This window comes from Tachysurus fulvidraco, chromosome 4 (assembly GCF_022655615.1).
Source record: "Tachysurus fulvidraco isolate hzauxx_2018 chromosome 4, HZAU_PFXX_2.0, whole genome shotgun sequence".
Taxonomy (NCBI): domain Eukaryota; kingdom Metazoa; phylum Chordata; class Actinopteri; order Siluriformes; family Bagridae; genus Tachysurus; species Tachysurus fulvidraco.
Window position 1 is genome coordinate 26,957,707 of NC_062521.1, and position 18,106 is coordinate 26,975,812.

Here is an 18,106-nt window from a genome sequence, read left to right on the forward strand (position 1 = left end):
AGACACCAAAGGAGAATGTTATCAGATAACAGTCATTTATAAGAATTATTACATAATGTACGAAAAATATAGCCTTGTCTCCTGTAACTGCACTGCAAAAATCTATAGGTAGGTTTGTATTGATAAAAAAAACCTAGTGGATTATTTGCTGTAATTCACAGACATCGTCTCAGTGTCAGTTAATCAGCTGTTTAGTTGGACTGGGTGTGCTAGAGAAAGAAAACATTGAGACATGCTAAGATCGGAAAGCACAGGCTAACCGAGTTAACTTTCTGTCCAAGGGTCAAAGGTAGCATTATTTTTGTCATCATTTTGGGTAGGAGAAGCCACTGTTCTGCAATTTAACAGACTAAGCAGCAACCACCCGAGACTTACTTTTGTGGCGTTTAAGTCTAAATTTGAAAATTGACTAGCTTACAAAGCTAAGCAAGTAAGAGGCCGAGTGTAGGCGGGTTGGAGTGGGTGGAGAAAAGTGTCAGGAGTGTTGTATGACAAAAGAGCATCAGGAGGAATCAAAGGAAAGGTGTACAGGACAGTAGTGAGAGCAGCTCTGCTGTATGGGTTAGAAACTGTAGCAGTGAGGAAAAGACATGAGGCAGAGATGGAGGTAGCAGAGATGAGGATGTTGAGGTTCTCTTTAGGAGTGACGAGGATGGACAGGATTAGGAACGAGCGCGTCAGAGGGACGGCTCAGGTTGGCTGTTTTGGGGACAAGGACAGAGAGGCTAGATTGAGATGGCTTGGACATGTACAGAGGAGGGAGATGGTTATATTGGTAGAAGGATGTTGGGGATGGAGCTGCCAGGTTAAGAGGAGATATACAGTAAGGATGCGTTATATGAGGACATGAAGGTAACTGGTGCGAGAGTAGAGGATGCCGAGGGTAGAGTTAGTTGGAAAGAGATGATTCGCTGTGGTGACCCCTAACGGGAAAAGACAAAATTAGAAGAAGAAGACAAAGCTAAGCAGGTAGGTTTCTAATCAATGACCTAAAATTGTGATAAAACAAACAAACAAAATCTCATGGTGCTTAGAAGCGTTGGCTCTAGGCATGTTTTTGTTTCCTGAAAACCGTGATTATGCTAAAAAAAAAAAAAGAGTTGATCTTTCTTCCTCTTCTTACAAACAAACAATATTCTCAGTGTCTGCCAAGTGTCTATTTTTCCTCTATACGTTTAACCACGGAGTGAGTGCGTTTTCCGCTAAGAGGCGATTTATATGATGAATTTATGATGCAATATATTTGCATTAAACATGAAGCTTAAAAAATACACCCGATATGTTCATGCATATCTATTTGTCCGACTGCCAACTATGCAAAAAAAGCTCATAAATAATAACTAACATGAAATCGGATCGTTCTGGGTGTACGAGGATATTGATTCGTCCAGCCTTTTGCATTAGTTTTGGTTGCGCTATTCCTTTTTAGTAACATTTTGATGTCGTTTGCATTTTATTTATTTTTTATTATCATGACATTTATAATTAAACTTGGCAGATGCTGCAGCAAAAAAAAACAAAAAAAAAAAAGTGAAGCCTGGGAGAAAAGTGTCTTTCAATTTGTCCTATTAATAATGTTGGTTTAAAAGGGCTCATTGATGCAAGTGTTTTTTTTTTCATCACTTCACATAGGAAGTGTACAAATATCTGCCTAGAGCATTCAAACTCCCCTGCGTACGCTTCGCCAAAAAGCACCAGATATCAAATATTACTTTTTGCAAGGTGGGGTTTAAAACAACACTGAAGGAACAGGAGATTTTGATATATTTAGATATATTGTTTCATACAAGTATTTCTCAGACAGCTGAAATGGATTTGTTTCGGTATTAAATAATATATTTTCCTGAAGAACAGGCACCAACTAAGAAGAAACCGAATCCGAATAAGTGATTAAATTAAACAATACTTTGGACTTTAGACTTTCCAAACCACAGAGGTTACAGTTCTGCCCTATTTATCATAAGGTTGTGAGGTTAAATCCCAGGACTGTAAGACAGCCACTGCTGGACACCTATTCGAGACCCTTTTAACCTTTAGCTGCACAGATCTGTCCTTAAAAAGGTGCCCACCTCACTTTATATAAAATAACATCATTACCCAAAATGAATAAATGTAAATTTATACACTGCTGGAGCTGCAGTATGCTAAAAATCAGACTTTATGCTAAAAATCAAAGTTATGATTCATTTCAGTGACTTGACTCATATGATTCAGTCCAGTAAAGTGTTCAGTTCTGTTAGATTCGTTTGATGATTCACTGCGAGGTTTGCACAAATCTGCAAGCCTGATCATGCGGCTGTGTACGCTTGTTTACCGGTGTTAAGAATTTTTTTTTCACATCATATCCAACACAAGACACAGATGCATGCAATGAGACAGTGAAAATACCCAGGATTCATTGAAGTCACTGAATCATTGAGTTACGAATGAAAGATTCAGTGAGTCAAATGCCTGAACAAGAGATGAACAAATTTTGGTCATGACTGAAAGGATCCGCTGACTGAAGAGAAACTCATTAGAGCGTACGATTATAAATGTTAAATTAATAAAATATGTAAAAGTCATCAAGTTATCTGACATATGGCACACATGCTTGAGTTTTTTCTTTATGTTAGCTATTTAACTGAAAATGGTGTATCATATGCTAGCTTATTAGTTGCCCAATTTACCTCTATGTAGTGTGTGTAGACATTTCTTTTTTATTTTCTGTGTGCTTGTAAATAAATGCATGGATAGTTCATATCCAGCAAATTTGTTTCATTCAAGGAAATCGTTTGGATCGTTTTTGTCCTTTTGGTATATGGACAAAGGGGGGGACACGGTGGCTTAGTGGTTAGCACGTTCGCATCACACCTCCCGGGTTGGGGGTTCAATTCCCGCCTCCGCCTTGTGTGTGTGGAGTTTGCATGTTCTCCAACATGCCTCGGGGGTTTCCTCCGGGTACTCCGGTTTCCTCCCCCGGTCCAAAGACATGCATGGTAGGTTGATTGGCATCTCTGGAAAATTGTCTGTAGTGAGTGAGCGTGTGAGTGAATGAGAGTGTGTGTGTGCCCTGCGATGGGTTGGCACTCCGTCCAGGGTGTATCCTGCCTTGATGCCCGATGACGCCTGAGATAGGCACAGGCTCCCCGTGACCTGAGGTAGCTCGGATAAGCGGTAGAAAATGAATGAATGAATGAATGGTATATGGACATAAACTAGCCATCTAGTGAATCTTCACAATCACAAGAATATGATGTGATGTCAGATTCGAGGATGCGTCCATAGACTCCACTTAGGTTTATCAGGTTACTTGTATGCATTAAAGAAAGATAATATGACAGTTTCCAATCTGCTTTGCTTGAATTAATCGCCAACTAAATGTGATTTGTGTCGACAAGGAGACGACGTACGCGATACTCGTGCTGTCACTAAGAGTCTGAGTAAATAAGCACAGCATCGTATCTAATCCGAGCTCAAGGATATGCAGACGATTGGAAAGCGGCACGGAAATACTTTTTACCGGTGCATCAGCTGGAACTGTCTCTTTAAGTAGTTAACAAGGTTCATGATGTTTCACGTCTGGTATTAGTCGACTTCCTCTTCAAAGGTGTCATCAAAATGAACTGTAGTTTGCACACACAGTACTGTAGCATCCTGAATACCCAATAAAACTCAACAATGAAAACTAGCCAAAGCAGACAGGAAGCAGATTTTAACCGGGAAGAACGATTACATCTCAAAGGTTATATGGCATAGTGAAGTTGTGACGTAGTTGCTTTAGTTGTTTAGTGGTGCAAAATAAGCTCATTATCACAATCTAACAAAGTCTGAAAGACAGAAAACTTAATAAAAACACAATAAAGTACTTTTATTCATTCTTTTATCCTAATGCCTGATCATCAGACTTGGTCTATGCAAAGTAGAAGAAGTTTGATTAGTTTGATTAGGGAATGAGTTCAAAGCTTTTTATTATTATTATGTTAATAAAGTGCAAAATACTACTTTTTCTTAGGGAAGCTTTCAGATCGAGTCATCCGACATCTACAGAGCACTTCTTTAAACTTTTAATTAAAACCATTCTATTAATAATCTGATGACTGTAAACAAGACCGATGCACAATCCTAACTAATTGACTGCTGTTGATTAAGTAAAAATAATAATAATAATAATTAAAGAAAAAAACTACAAATACAAAAACTTAAGAGTATTTTTCACATGATCTTTACACAGTATCACTTCTATGTGTTTGTGTTTCTCTATAGGAAGTCGTGTAGGAAAAAATATCTGCAATATCAAACATGCTGTAGCTTGTGCTGCATTACCAACATCGAATGATGCAAAACTCCCTCATTTACTGTACAGTCTCTCTATTTGCAAATTATAAAAAAAATTGCACATCATGTCTAGTTACAAGGTGCAGTAACCTACTGTATGCTTGTGTAAAGAGAGGAAAAAACTCACTCGGAATCAACTTGTGAGACAATAAATGAAATGATTAAATGCATGAATACTCTCCTCCTGCACTCCACTATCTCTCTCCATCTGTACGCACCTCTCTCTCTCTCTCTCTCTCTCTCTCTCTCTCTCTCTCTCTCTCTCTCTCTGTGTCCCTGCTTGACCCTGTTTTTTTTCCCCCCTGAGCTATTACATAACTTGTGACTGATTCTGTAATGGCCAGTGTGTACATGTGGATATCAGCGATCTGTATAAGCAACAAAAGGCTTCTGTGAAACATCAAATGGCTGCTGAGTAGGGGATGTGGGAGGAGATTAGGGAAGAAAGGAGTCAAATCAAAAGAGATCTGCTGAACTGTATTGTCTCGGGGGGATTTTATTTTCTTTATTTTTAATTTTGGTGGAGGGGAAAGCGCTAAAGGGTGTCGTAAGTAAGAAAAAGCGACCGTTCAGACGAGAGGCAAAAGCGAAGCGAGTTTTAAGGAGTGGTTTTAGAGATATTTTACGACCTACGTAGTTGGATGATGCCTAAAACATTTCAGTAATATTAATGTGAAGTACTGATTTCATTTTACCCAGTTGCATATTACTCGATTCTCATTGGTTAGAATTTTTTTTATTTGTATTTTTTGAGGCAAATGACAGGTTTATATTAACAAGCCCATTTTAATACATAATATCTATAACAGCCATACTTTCTATAACTCCCATACAACACTATGGTGGACAGTCCATATAATTCTATTAAAAACAAGTAACTGATATAGTTAAGGGGGGCACGGTGGCTTAGTGGTTAGCATTTTCGTCTCACACCTCCAGGGTTGGGGGTTCGATTCCCGCCTCCCCCTCGTGTGTGTGGAGTTTGCATGTTCTCCCCGTGCCTCGGGGGTTTCCTCCGGGTACTCCGGTTTCCTCCCCCCGTCCAAAGACATGCCCGATGACGCCTGAGATAATCACAGGCTCCCTGTGTCCCGAGGTAGTTCGGATAAAGCGGTAGTAAATGAATGAATGAATGATATAGCTAAACTGGCGTTTGTGGAAGGAGTCTCCAGTGTTCAGAACCTTTTAACAGTCAGAGGTAAAAGTATTAGTTTTGATATACAGTATTCTATGCTTGACATAGGTGCAGTACTATTTTGCTCAAGATAAGAGCGAGATCAACATTAGATGATAAAGAACTCTAGGCTTCCTAAAGGAGGGGTTGATCTTGGAATCCTGACAGATAGGGAAACCCTTAGTTGCAATGGAACCTTCTGGAGAACATTCGTAGGAGGAAAAAACAAAAACAAAACTGTTGTAGCCAAATACATCCTTGTCCAGAGGTAAAATATAGTATGGCCCTGTAACCTGCAACCTTCTGTTCATTAGTGAGTATAGTGTGCTGATATTCTCTGTCCCCAGAGAGAACCATATAATACTGAAGTCATATAATCCAAAAGTCTTAAGGGTTTTCCTTCGGTTGGACAACACACACACACACACACACACACACACACACACACACACACACACACACACACACACACACACACACAAGAAACCATTAACCATCTAAAAACCAACAGCCTTAAGGAAGCTTTTTACCTTTTGATTTAATCTTAGTAACAAATACAGTCAATGTCTGAAAACATTGTCAGGTACTTTCCAAACCTTACACCACCGCAACCCTCTTTTAATGGTACAGTAGTCTTACTCTCTGCATCTCGCCTTTGGCTTCATTGTTCTCCGTGTACACCAACCCGTCATCCATAGACGCGTGCAAATTCACATGAAATGATAACAGACAGGAATTTTTCAACAACATGCTACGGAGCAGATGCTGTTTTTAAAACCAAGGACATCGGTGCTGTTACTGAGGACTTCAACAATCCCTTGGCATTGGAATATAGATAACTGGAGCTACTGAGATTCCATGCAGAACCCTAGAACAAAGTTTCTGCCTCGCCAAAACAAAGCAAAACCTTCAAGAAGCCTTTAAAACCTACAATCTTGAGGAAATCTTTCTATTAAAGATGAGGACATGGTCTTGGCAATATATATATATATATATATATATATATATATATATATATATATATATATATATATATATATATATTATATATATTTATAAATATATTTTTTTTTTCTGGCACCGTCCACACTTTACACAACCAGGACTCTGTCACCCATCTGACTTGCACACTCCTACTGTCTTACCCTCTGTATCTTGCCTCAGGCGTCTGACCTTCATCTACAGTATGTTGACTCTTCATTTGAACAATCTTGTGAATATGTACAAACCTTAGTGTGGGAATGAAAATAACTGAACACGGTATCAAGAGCTAGAGCTAAAGCCGGAATATTTTCTGGGTAACTAATGCAATAGACTATGATTAATAAATATACTATATGGCCAAAGGTATTTGGACACCTGACCTTCATACTTTCATCCACATGATGTTCTTCCCCAAACTGTTGCCACAAAACTGAAGGCAAATAATTGTCTACAATTATTTTGGATGCGGTATCATTTATATCACCCTTCAATGGAACTAAAGGGCACAAACCTGTTGCACAAACAAGGCCACTGTTGCAAAAGTGTGGTCCATTATTTGCCAAGGTTAATGTGAACGAACTTGAGTGGCCCAAGCCATAAACTACACCTTCTCACCTGATATCTGAGCACCTTGCTAATACCCTTACTGATTACTAAGACTGAACGAACACAAATCACTTTTGTGAAAAAAAAAAAAAAAGCTTTTTAAATGTTCCTTGAACCAGAACATGCCTACAGGAAATCAACAGAAGGCCATTTTTGTGCCATCTCACCTAGAGGATTGTAAAAAATAACCACCCTAACACTATTTTTCAGTTGTTTTGGAGCTTAGTATTATACACATTCCTTTAAAACCTCAGGAACTGCTGAATCAATGCCACAGTCCTCAGTCCTATTCCAACAATTTTCATGATTAAAGAAGTTAAACACAGCCCAGCTTTATCAGCTGGAGTCAATTGGTAGTGCTGTAGTGTTAGCTGAAGGACCTTTATGTGTCTAATCCAGTCCATTTATGATTTTATATTTAATGCTGACCCAGGATCAGCTAGACTGATCTATGCTCTGCTCGGAGTCAAGCAGAGATGAGCTTGAGAGGAGAAAGCAAACGTGGCTTCGGAGCGGTACAGCAGAAAGTAGCAATACTATCAGGATTCAGAGCACAAACACAGTGCTTATCTGTGGTTTTATCTCTGCCATACCTCTTCTGCTGTTACATTTTGCTCACAGTGTGTTGGTTATTGACTTAAACTCTGAAAGGTCATGCAGCCATCAAATTTATTATATTCTACACTCCGGGGCTAATTATTCTCATTGTTAGAGCTCTGAGTGTAAGTCAATGGATTTTGTTTTAGCACATCAGCAATATTTCTTCACGTCTAAGGTGGTTCAGACTCGCTCGGTAAAAGCAAGATTCTTTAGGTAAAAGGGGAAAACCAAGGTCATTGCAAAGGGCTGACATCAGTTGTGTGACTTGTTTCGTTTCATTTGGGATGCAAAAACGAAACCATCTACTGTAAGTAGCATCATGACAGCTATGTCATTCACCTTCAGGAAGCACTTGCTCAGGAAGCACCTGGTCAGGGTTGCTGTAGATCCTGGGAACATGGGGGGAACGCACACACGATGGGACACCGGTTCATCACACAGCCCTCATTGACAACTAGAGGAAATGTATAGTTGCCAATCCATATACTATGGTTTTTTGGGAGTTAACTGGAAAACCCAGGTGCAATATGGGTAGAATCTCAGATCAAACTGTGGACCCTGTTGCTGTCAAAGCTTTAAATCCAACAGCTTTAGCCATTCAAAGTCATTACGCAAAAATCTTTACATGGGAAAGGTACAAAAAGTGTACTCCTACGGGTACCACCCTAGCAACACAGAGAGCGTACTACCGTTTTGTTTTATAACCCTTGGTGACTTTTATGGCCAGCTGAAGTACTTTTTTTACTACTCATTTTTCGACAACTTTAATGGACTCACATTAGTGCTATTTTTTTTTAAATGCTGTACTAACTGTTTAACTGTTTTTGAAGCCGTTTGAGCTAGCAGACGAGTTTAAAGCAGTGCCACAATAGCATTAAAGAGAAACACATTCCAGAAGTCACTAAACCCATCACATGTTCAGTCTTAGTACTTAGTTAGCCTTGCAGGCATGAAAGCTGAAAATCCAGGTTTGTTTTTGTGGAAGAGTTGCATTTTCTTGCTTAACACTGATCTTATGGCGAATGTCATTTTGCTATGTAGATGACATTTTAGTTATCCGATGACAACATGTGCTGTGAACAAATCTGTAGAGTCAAGTGGTTCTGACTTAACTAATGACCAATAAACAGAGAGACGTATGTCCAGCATGTATTATCCAAGCATAGCCTTTATTCATCTGTTAGCTTTTTTTCCATGCCGCCTAACCACAAAGGGGTAACATCACATCATGTGTTCCATAAAATCCCTTAACACTACAAAATCTACACTAAGTAACTAGTACTATGTATAATCGTCACTTTGGTACTTTGTCATGCCCGGTATTTATATACATCAGCTCAAAGAGCAGCATAAACTTTCATGCTAACTCTCTTAAACACATCGATCGCTAACCAGCCAAGTCATGGCTCTACCACAACCAATTGCATTGTATTGCTGCATTGCATTCCAGGGCTTTGAGTCCATTGTTTCTAAGTTGACCTTTTCACTAATGGCATGATGAACATTGCTGGTGAATGCTAGAGAGAAAAGAAGCGCTAAGTTGTTCCTAGAAGTTCTTTTTAAAACATCCTCATTATGTGTTATGTTTGTGGATGTGGTAGCTCAGTGGTTAGGGTGTTGGGCTACTGATTGGAAGGTCATGGGTTCGAACCCTAGGTCCACCAAGCTGCCACTGCTGGGCCCCTGAGCAAGGCCCTTAATGCTCAGTTGTAAGTCACTCTGGATAAGGGTGTCTGCTAAATGGTGTAAATGTTTGAGATTTGGTTTACAAGTTGTTGTTTTTTTTCCTCAAATGCTTTTGTAACTGCACTAGTAAAAGTGACATCAGTGCAACACACACCCACAAACCTCTCACAGGAATAATAAAAACACAGAAATAACCGACATATTCGCAGTAAAATATAATTCTTTTCACGACAAAGTTTTTAGATTTAAGTACCGGACTACTCTCAAAATTGTAGCCAGATTGCCGGGAATTAGATACCAATGGTGTTAATGTATAAGTTTATAGCATTGGCTAGGATTTTCTGCTATTTGCAAGCTTATAAAAATTTCTGCAACCATGTATCTTCTGCCCGTACGTTTATGACTCCAATGATCGGCAGATATTTTATCGGGACAGCTTAGCGCAGAATACAGTGCAAGCTGGGTCTCAAACTGGCACGACGTAACTTATGGAATCGGTGTAAATAAAAAGTCTGGAGGCATAAATGCAAGCTTCTTTGCAGCTGCGCTATTTGGTTTTATTTTCCTGGATTCTCATCCAGCGTTTCATAACCGCTGACCTCTGAAGTTGAATTAACAGCTGTGCCAGTGTAAGAGGTGTGTAGCGTTAAGCTTCTACTGAAGTTTGTTGACACACACATTGAACTCGCTCCCTCCCCTCCATTGTTTGTTTTTATTAGGTCACTCCACCCTGACTGTTTACGCCATTGTCCCCGTATAGCATAAAAACCCATACGCTTCGATGTTGATTATTTATAGTGTAGATACAAAATAGCAGAACCCCATAAACCCCTGAAGGAAGTTGTTTCCATGGCACTGGGTTTCTGGGAAAAAATCCTGATAACAGCACACTGAATGCATTTTGGTGCACAAATGAAAAACAGATAAGAACCAAACTTTGCCTCCTCATTTATATTTACAACCCATGAGTATAAAGATGACAACAAATTATAGTGTTTAACGACTGAAGCAAACTGCCTCGTGATAATCAATAATTTAGTCCCGAAAAATAAATGAATGTCTCGTACTGTACGTGTTATTTTGAGCTGAATGAGTAATCTGATCCCAGCTCAAATCTACTGTAACACTAACATTCTTCTGTTCGCATGAAGTTTGTTGTGACTTATTTCTCAGGGGTTTTTTTTCTTGCTCTTTTCCGACATGTATAGCAGCCTTTCTTGTTGTTTCCCGGTGAAATCACTCTAAAAATATGAAATCGTTTCGATAAAATCGCTTTCGATTCATCTAGTTTTATTACGTAATTACCAGACTATGCCTGCGATACCAAAAGAATTTAGCCATAGCATTTCGGAGTTGTTTGCACTTACTAGAATTACAGTAATCTTCAGAAAATATATAAATCAGTAGTAAAAGTGTTTCCTCAAAGCTGTCCTTATAAACTAACCTGAAATCAGTCAAGTTACCTTAACATTTCACCTAGCTTGTTTGTGATAATAAGTGATTAAAAAAAAAAAAACAGCCACAGATCGTCCTCCTCCTACCTTGCCATGGTGTCAGAGACGCAGCCTGGAGCTGGGTAGCCCTCCCCGCAGGCGGACAGTTGAGCCTGCGACAGGCCTGGGCGTGTTTTCCATGTCTCCATTAGCGCTGTAACTGGAGAAATTAGATTCAACAAGGAGTTTGTCTGGTCCCGCATGTCATGCCGCGAAAACGACATTGTTCCTTGTGCTCCGATCTGGTAATGAAATGAATGTCCACCTGAATTAACGCCGACAATAGCTGATGAGGGCACATTATTATTCTCTTGGTAATAGCTGCCATCATTGGTCTCCTGTTTAATCCCCTTGGGCATGTCATTGTTTGGAAACACACCAAACTCATAGTTGCCATTAAGAGAAGAAATAGGAGGTCCCAGAATCCCAGAGAGGCTGTATTCGTCAATATTATCCCTCAAGGACAAGTATGTAGTCTCTGAAGCTGGGAAGAGTCCCATTGGCTGCTGGGGTTCCCCATAGTGTGCATTGGTGCAAGTTGCTTCACTGTTGGGCTCAGTCTTAATATGAGATGTAAATGGCAAAGGGGGCGCACTGCAATTGCTATTGCCCAGACACATACTCCTGTAATCAGTGTCTGGCTCATTTTTGATGTACTTGACCATCCCCATGGAGTCCAGGCCAACATTAAATATTTCCCCATCCAAGCTCTCCACTTTGGGGAACTTGAAGTCTTTAAAGTCATGCTCTTGGCCATCAGGGCTGTGGATGTCATTCTGAACTAAGCCAAGACTACTGGGAGGGCTTGAGGCAGAAAATGTCCGGGAAGGGTTCCTTGGACTGGACAAAGCCATGGAACCAACTGTGGGTGGACTAGACCCAGAAGGCCTCAAGTTGCCACCACTTCCTGTGGGACTGGACACAGATGACCTCATGTTGGTGCTGCAGGACTGCGGTGTCCTCACGCTTCCCATGCTCTGTGGACTTGAGATAGGTGATTTCATCACGTTAAAGGGGCTTGCTAGTGGTGGAGTGCCCATAGTGCTAGATTCTGTTGGGCTGCAGGTGCTTGAGTTGACACGTTGAGTTGGTGCCAGACCTGAAGCAACTGGACCCAGACTGGCTGGACTGCCTAAGGAAGGGTGACTAGTGCCAAAGTAGGTGGGACTGGTGGTGGAAGTCACAATGTTATTTCCACTTGGGCTGGAAATGCTGCTGGATTCTTCAGCAGGGCTGGACAGAACTGTGTTCAAGGTGGAAGGTGTTGGCACAGTGCCTACACCACACTCACCAAGGCTACCATTAGGTAACTGGGACATGGTTGGAAATAATGTCGGAGCAGCTTTTATTTTCGGGCTCCTAGTAGTCCCTGACTGATTGTCCTTGATCCCTCTGCCACACAAAGGGTAAAGTTTTCCAGGGCTGTCCTGGCATTTGGCAGGTGGTCCCTGCTGGCCAAAGGCAAATTCAGCCTCCCTGGCAGCATTCATATACAAGCCCATAGACTCAGCAACAGTTTTGGAAAGCTCTTTAGAGTCTTCCGGCTTGCGGCCATGAATGGAGTTATTATATGCAGGGAAGCTGAGCTGCTGGTCAGGATTGAGCTGGGGAATTGGCATCTCGGCCTTTTTTCCTCCACTTTCCTTGCACTTTGGAGCAGGGACACTGGATGCATTACTTGCATTTACAATGTCCATCAGGACATCACTGTTCATCAGCGCTCTCTCCTCCTCTGCTGTGCAGCACTGCTCAATAGATCCTGGCATCTGGGCCCATCTGTTTTCTCTGTCTGTACCTTCGTAAATACTTTGGTATCTTTTGGACTCCATGCCTGGATCATTTGATAGACCTGGAAGGTTTTAGAAAGGTGAAGAACAGGTAATCACTTTAGGTAGAAGTGACATTCTTTTTGTATTCAGTTATATTATACTGTATAGTGTATATTCAAATACATCACAAATGAATACACTTTAGGCAAAAAAGCAAAACTTGCACTTGTACTTGCCAAATTTTTGCTTGTTTAACATGTTTATGCATAATAAATGATAATATATACAGTTTAAATCCTAGTAAGATCTCTTTTGAAAGAAAGTTTTCTGATCATTTGCAAAAACAGTTTTCAAATGTTTATTGTAACCAGCTGAGTTGGAGAAAAAAATTAAGCTGAAGTCATAACAAGTTGTGCCTATTTTGTTATCTTATCTAAAATACAGTATGACTAAAGCGGTATAAGCTAGTCGGTAATAATCTATTGCATGAACTTTTCCTGAACTATAATCTCCAGTGATATATGTACTATATGTGCATTTAGTCATGTAAAGATCAGACACTGAGCACAAATATCAGAGTGTAAATATAATAACCTGAAACATTGAAATTTGTGTTATATTGAATTGTACTTATTTTATGCCCTGAATGCATGTTGTGTTGACAGACATGACACAGATTGTGCATGTCAAGGCATTACAAATTGCCAAACAAAAAGCTTTATCGTCACTCCTGCGGTGTGTCACAGAACAAAAGCCTTACATGAAGATTGTCACTCAGACAATTAGAGCACGACTAAAGACTAAACTTAGATACCTTGTAATGTCATAATGAAAATGAAAATATTATTCATCTCTATGCAAAACAATATGCGCCTTGGAGCATTCTACAGCAGCGGATCTCAAACTTTTTAACTGTTACATGCATACAGTCAGGCCCCTTTAAACACAGTCTAATTATTCTGATAAGAAGCTACAGTAATATTTAGCCTATTTATTATTATCTATTACATCGGAGTCATAGATGTGCTTTATTCCCGAACTTGTGGTTCTGCTAAAATTTTGTCATCAAATTGTATCTATCTTGTCAAATAAATAAAAATTCCAATGTAATAAGTGACAAGCCTAGCCATATAACTATATATATAAAAAAAAATAAGAAATGCTTCCCGGACCCCACTTTATAAGCAATTGTACTACACAATAGGGAAAAAGTTTATATAAAGGGATATTTTAAGCAGGTAAAAACCATTAAAAAGTTTGAAAACAAACTTTTTAAAAAAGATTTGAAACTTTCTTGACTCCTTCACTGCTCCAAACCAAGGCAGGGTTGAAGCATTCATGTTTCTTCTGGACACGAATGAGCTTTTTAAAGCGCGATCAAACTTCTGTCCGAGAGCGCAATTCATCATGTGCGCAACAAAAAGCGAGAGCCAATATTTTTTTTTTTTTTTTTTTTGCGCAACAGTGGCGTGCACAGGCTCAGTCTATCCACATGGGTTTAAAACAGCTGCTGTATAAAAAAAAAAAACAGTGCGCTCCAAAGCCAAAGTAAAAACAACAACAACAATAAAATCAGAAAAGAAAAGAAAAATCTCTGCATACATACCAACACTTTTGTTTAAAGTGTTACAGTAAATACACTAAGCAGTGAGGGAGGGATATATATGTATTTTTTTTTTTTTGCATGCGACCATTGGACTGAAGAACAACACACACACACACACACACACACACACACACACACACACACACACACACACACACACACACACAAATAGACACACACCAGAACTTTCTCTCTTTCTCTCTCAAACACACACACACACAAACACACACACAGACACAAACGCACACAAACACAATCCTGGCCTGTCATAGTGTTATTTAATAATCGATAAACAAATCGAAGGTTTCTGGAAACTTAAATCTAAAAAACGCGCCACACGTCAAACTTTTCCCTCTAACGTTTTTCACGTAGTTTGGTCCAAACGCATCGCTCAGATGTTCCTCCATCACCAAAATCAAGAGAGTGACGCAGTTCGTTATACTATAAACACTTTTCCCCCGGACAGCCCTTATAACGACAGGATGACACCGAGAGCGACTTCTTGCGCCTCGTCATATCTCTACGCGCTGCGTCTTTGCGCGATTTTACGCACAACATCACGGAGAGCAGTGAAGAAATCAGCGCTGTCATCAAGTCGCAAACCGCGGCCTTAAACCTTATATTTCATCTCAACTGCATTAAGTTTGAATAAATGCGGCACTGATCCCTATTTAAAGGTCTTCACTAACATTATCCACTGTTTACCTGTCCGATTTAGTGTTGACTCGTTATTAATGTTAATAACACGCATGGTACCGAGGGTAGGTTTGTTGTTATAGCACTTTAAAGTGACGTAAAAAAAAAGCTTCTAAAAAAAACAAGTTCTAAACTTCACATCAATTTTCTCCCAACTCTAAACGATACAAGCTATTCGTTTCAGGCGTCTAGTGCAATGCAAATGACACTTTTCTATATGCGCTGTATAGATGATGGACACTGACACATAGGAATAAACCTAATCTGATACCTGATGCTGATCTCACCTTAATCTGCTTTTATTTAGGATAATGATGTTGACCTTACCTTAACTACGACATCCAGATTTATCACGGGTCTCCGTTGCTGTGCAACCGGTAATCCAATAAGAAAAGAAAAAAAGAAAGCAAGAGAGAGAGAGAGAGAGAGAGAGAGAGAGAGAGAGAGAGAGAGAGAGAGAGAGAGAGAGAGAGAGAGAGAGAACAGTTGTATATTGCTTTATGCCTTTATGCTTTAAAGTCTCTCTCCTCTGTGTGTGTGTGTGTGTGTGTGTGTGTGTGTGTGTGTGTGTGTGTGTGTGTGTGTGTGTGTGTGTGTGTGTGTCCGGTGTTGTTTGCGGTCGCCGCGCGCGCTCTACTTCCAGTTCTGACAGCTCGCGCGCGTTAAATCCCCAGACGACAAGCGCGCAGGTCCGAATAAAATAAAAAATAAAAAAGAGTGAAAATGTTGACTTTTGTTTGTAAACTCAGCACTTTTCACGTTCCGTGCACATGGCTGCAAAAGGAACCGAATAAGGAGATGAAGAAGCCGACTGACTGACAAGCTCGGGGAAGGAAAACCGAGCGCAGAAACACAACTGCACACACACAGGGACTCGCGCCGACTTGCTGAGCGCCGACGTCAGAGCCGTGCGCGCGCGCGTCCGCACGACGGGTCCGCCTACCTGCCTGCCGCGCGCGCGTGAGTGAGGGAGGGACGGCGTTATGGTAGAGAAGGAGGTAGTCAGTGCGCACGCGCGGCTGAGAGAAGTAGGGCATGTTAGTTTAATTGACCGAAACACACACACACACACACACACACACACACACACACACACACACACACACACACACACACACACACACACACACAAATTATAACATTACAATTTTTCCAGAGTGCACTAAAATGATATTTACTGATATGATTGTATCTTCTATTATCATCCACTCAAAATGTCTATATCAACATTATATATATATATATATATATATATATATATATATATATATATATATATATATATATATATATATATAACTTAAAATGTTAACAGCTAGCATTATTAATAAATTATTTCTAGGTGATTTAAACGATAGTGACAGTAAAAGATAACATTTATCAGATCATTACAAATAAAACTCTCTCAGTTGTTGGACAAATCATTGGTGAAGCTCGTGAGAGGAATAAATGAGTTTTCTGAACTATACTTTAGACTTTCATAGACATTTAACATGATTTACATTAATAAATAATAAATATTAAATTGCCTTATCAGTATCCACACACACACACACACACACACACACACACACACACACACACACACACACACACATACTCATCCACACACAGGGGTTATTTTGCATAACTGCTTCGCCTGCTGGGATGTTTCTGGGAGGTAGAAGGAAACTAGGAGGAACCTGAAACAAATGCACACAGACACAGACCCACAGGAACAATTATAACTCTATAACACAGTGTCCTCGAGATCAGGATTAAGCTGTGGATGAATCTCAGTGCCACCCTACAATGTCTGCCATTAAAGGGTACAAAATTTGCTAGAACATTTTTAATCTTTATTATAATATCTTATGGATAACATCTTATGGAAAATGCATTGGATGTGCTTGTTAAGATGTTTCCAGTATTTTTAAATAATACTGCATTTATAACCATGATCCTGTGGTGGCTTTTTTTTTTTTCATTATAAATTTTAAAAAATAAAAATGTCACGTTTGATATAAGAATCTAAATGATTGCTGATTTGCATGAGTTGGTCTTCTAGCTACTGATAATCTAATAATCTGATCATCATCGTATACGATTAAAGTACTCTGAATAGTCAGCATTGTGTATTTAATATGGGGTTTATAAGCTTTTATGGTTGTATGAGCTTGGGGGAAGACTGTATCTTTAAATACAGGCCTTGAGACAGGAGTCTCTCGGCTGAGCAGTTTGCTCGCTGTTTTCCTGAGCCCTATTGGTCAGGTCATAGCTGCAGGGGTTAACACACAAACACATAGTTTTCCCACCCAGAAACCTGTTCTGCTCACAGCTGCTCGCTGACAGCACACTGCAAACACCAAGATCTCTAATGTAACCCTGTGAGAGAGAGAGAGAGAGAGAGAGAGAGAGAGAGAGAGAGAGAGAGAGAGAGAGAGAGAGAGAGAGAGAGAGAAAGAGGAAGGTGAGTCTATATTGCTGTGTTGTATCTTAACTACTGGGTTGGTATTACATTAGCTAGTTATTGGTTTATTTTCTAGTTGTGATACTGGGAATTGCGAATTGGTGCAAATTGGTGGGATGTCACCACCAGGGGGTGCTACAGTTCACTTTTGTTTGTTTATAAATTGGAAACATTAATCAGGGATATTTTACAAAAATTGTAAAGATCTGATCAAATTGCTTGCTAACAAAAGTCCAGATAAGCAATTAAAACGAGCACCCCCTTTAAATCTTAACCATTAGTGTTAAGATGAAGGCTACATTCCACTTTTGTTCTGAGTGACTTTAGATGAGATCAGTGTGCAGCTCTGACTCTTCAAGGTATAGACTCCACAAGATCTCTGAAGGTGTGATGTGGTTTCTGGCAGTGAAATGACAGCATTGGATCCTTTAAGACATATAAATTGTTCTTGGATAGGGCTTGTGACCAGCACATCCCACGAATGGTTAATTAGATTCTTGCCATAGTGTATCCTGGTGCCATCTATTCTTCAGGTAAACCACACACACACACACACACACACACACACACACACACACACACACACACACACACACACACACACACACAGAAACACAGACACCCACATGATGTAAAAGAATATACAATTCTTTCATCTTTTCAAGTGACTTTTGTGTCACTGCTTTGCACACCTTGATTCAGGGATTTTCTGCCATTCGTCTTTGC

At 39.9% G+C, this 18,106-nt stretch overlaps 1 protein-coding gene across 1 annotated transcript in view; it reads right to left on the reverse strand.

Moving 5' to 3' along the window:
* Nucleotides 1–15,848, reverse strand: part of nr3c2 (nuclear receptor subfamily 3, group C, member 2) — a 115,927-nt gene extending 100,079 nt beyond the window's left edge. The window contains exons 1-2 of the mRNA XM_027177755.2: nt 15,259–15,848; nt 10,909–12,709 (exon numbers count right to left, since the gene is read on the reverse strand). Of these exons, the coding sequence (XP_027033556.1) occupies nt 10,909–12,689 (1,781 nt within the window). The 5' untranslated portion in view covers nt 12,690–12,709; nt 15,259–15,848. The remainder of the gene's footprint in view (nt 1–10,908; nt 12,710–15,258) is intronic.
* Between the last annotated feature and the right edge of the window lie 2,258 nt (nt 15,849–18,106).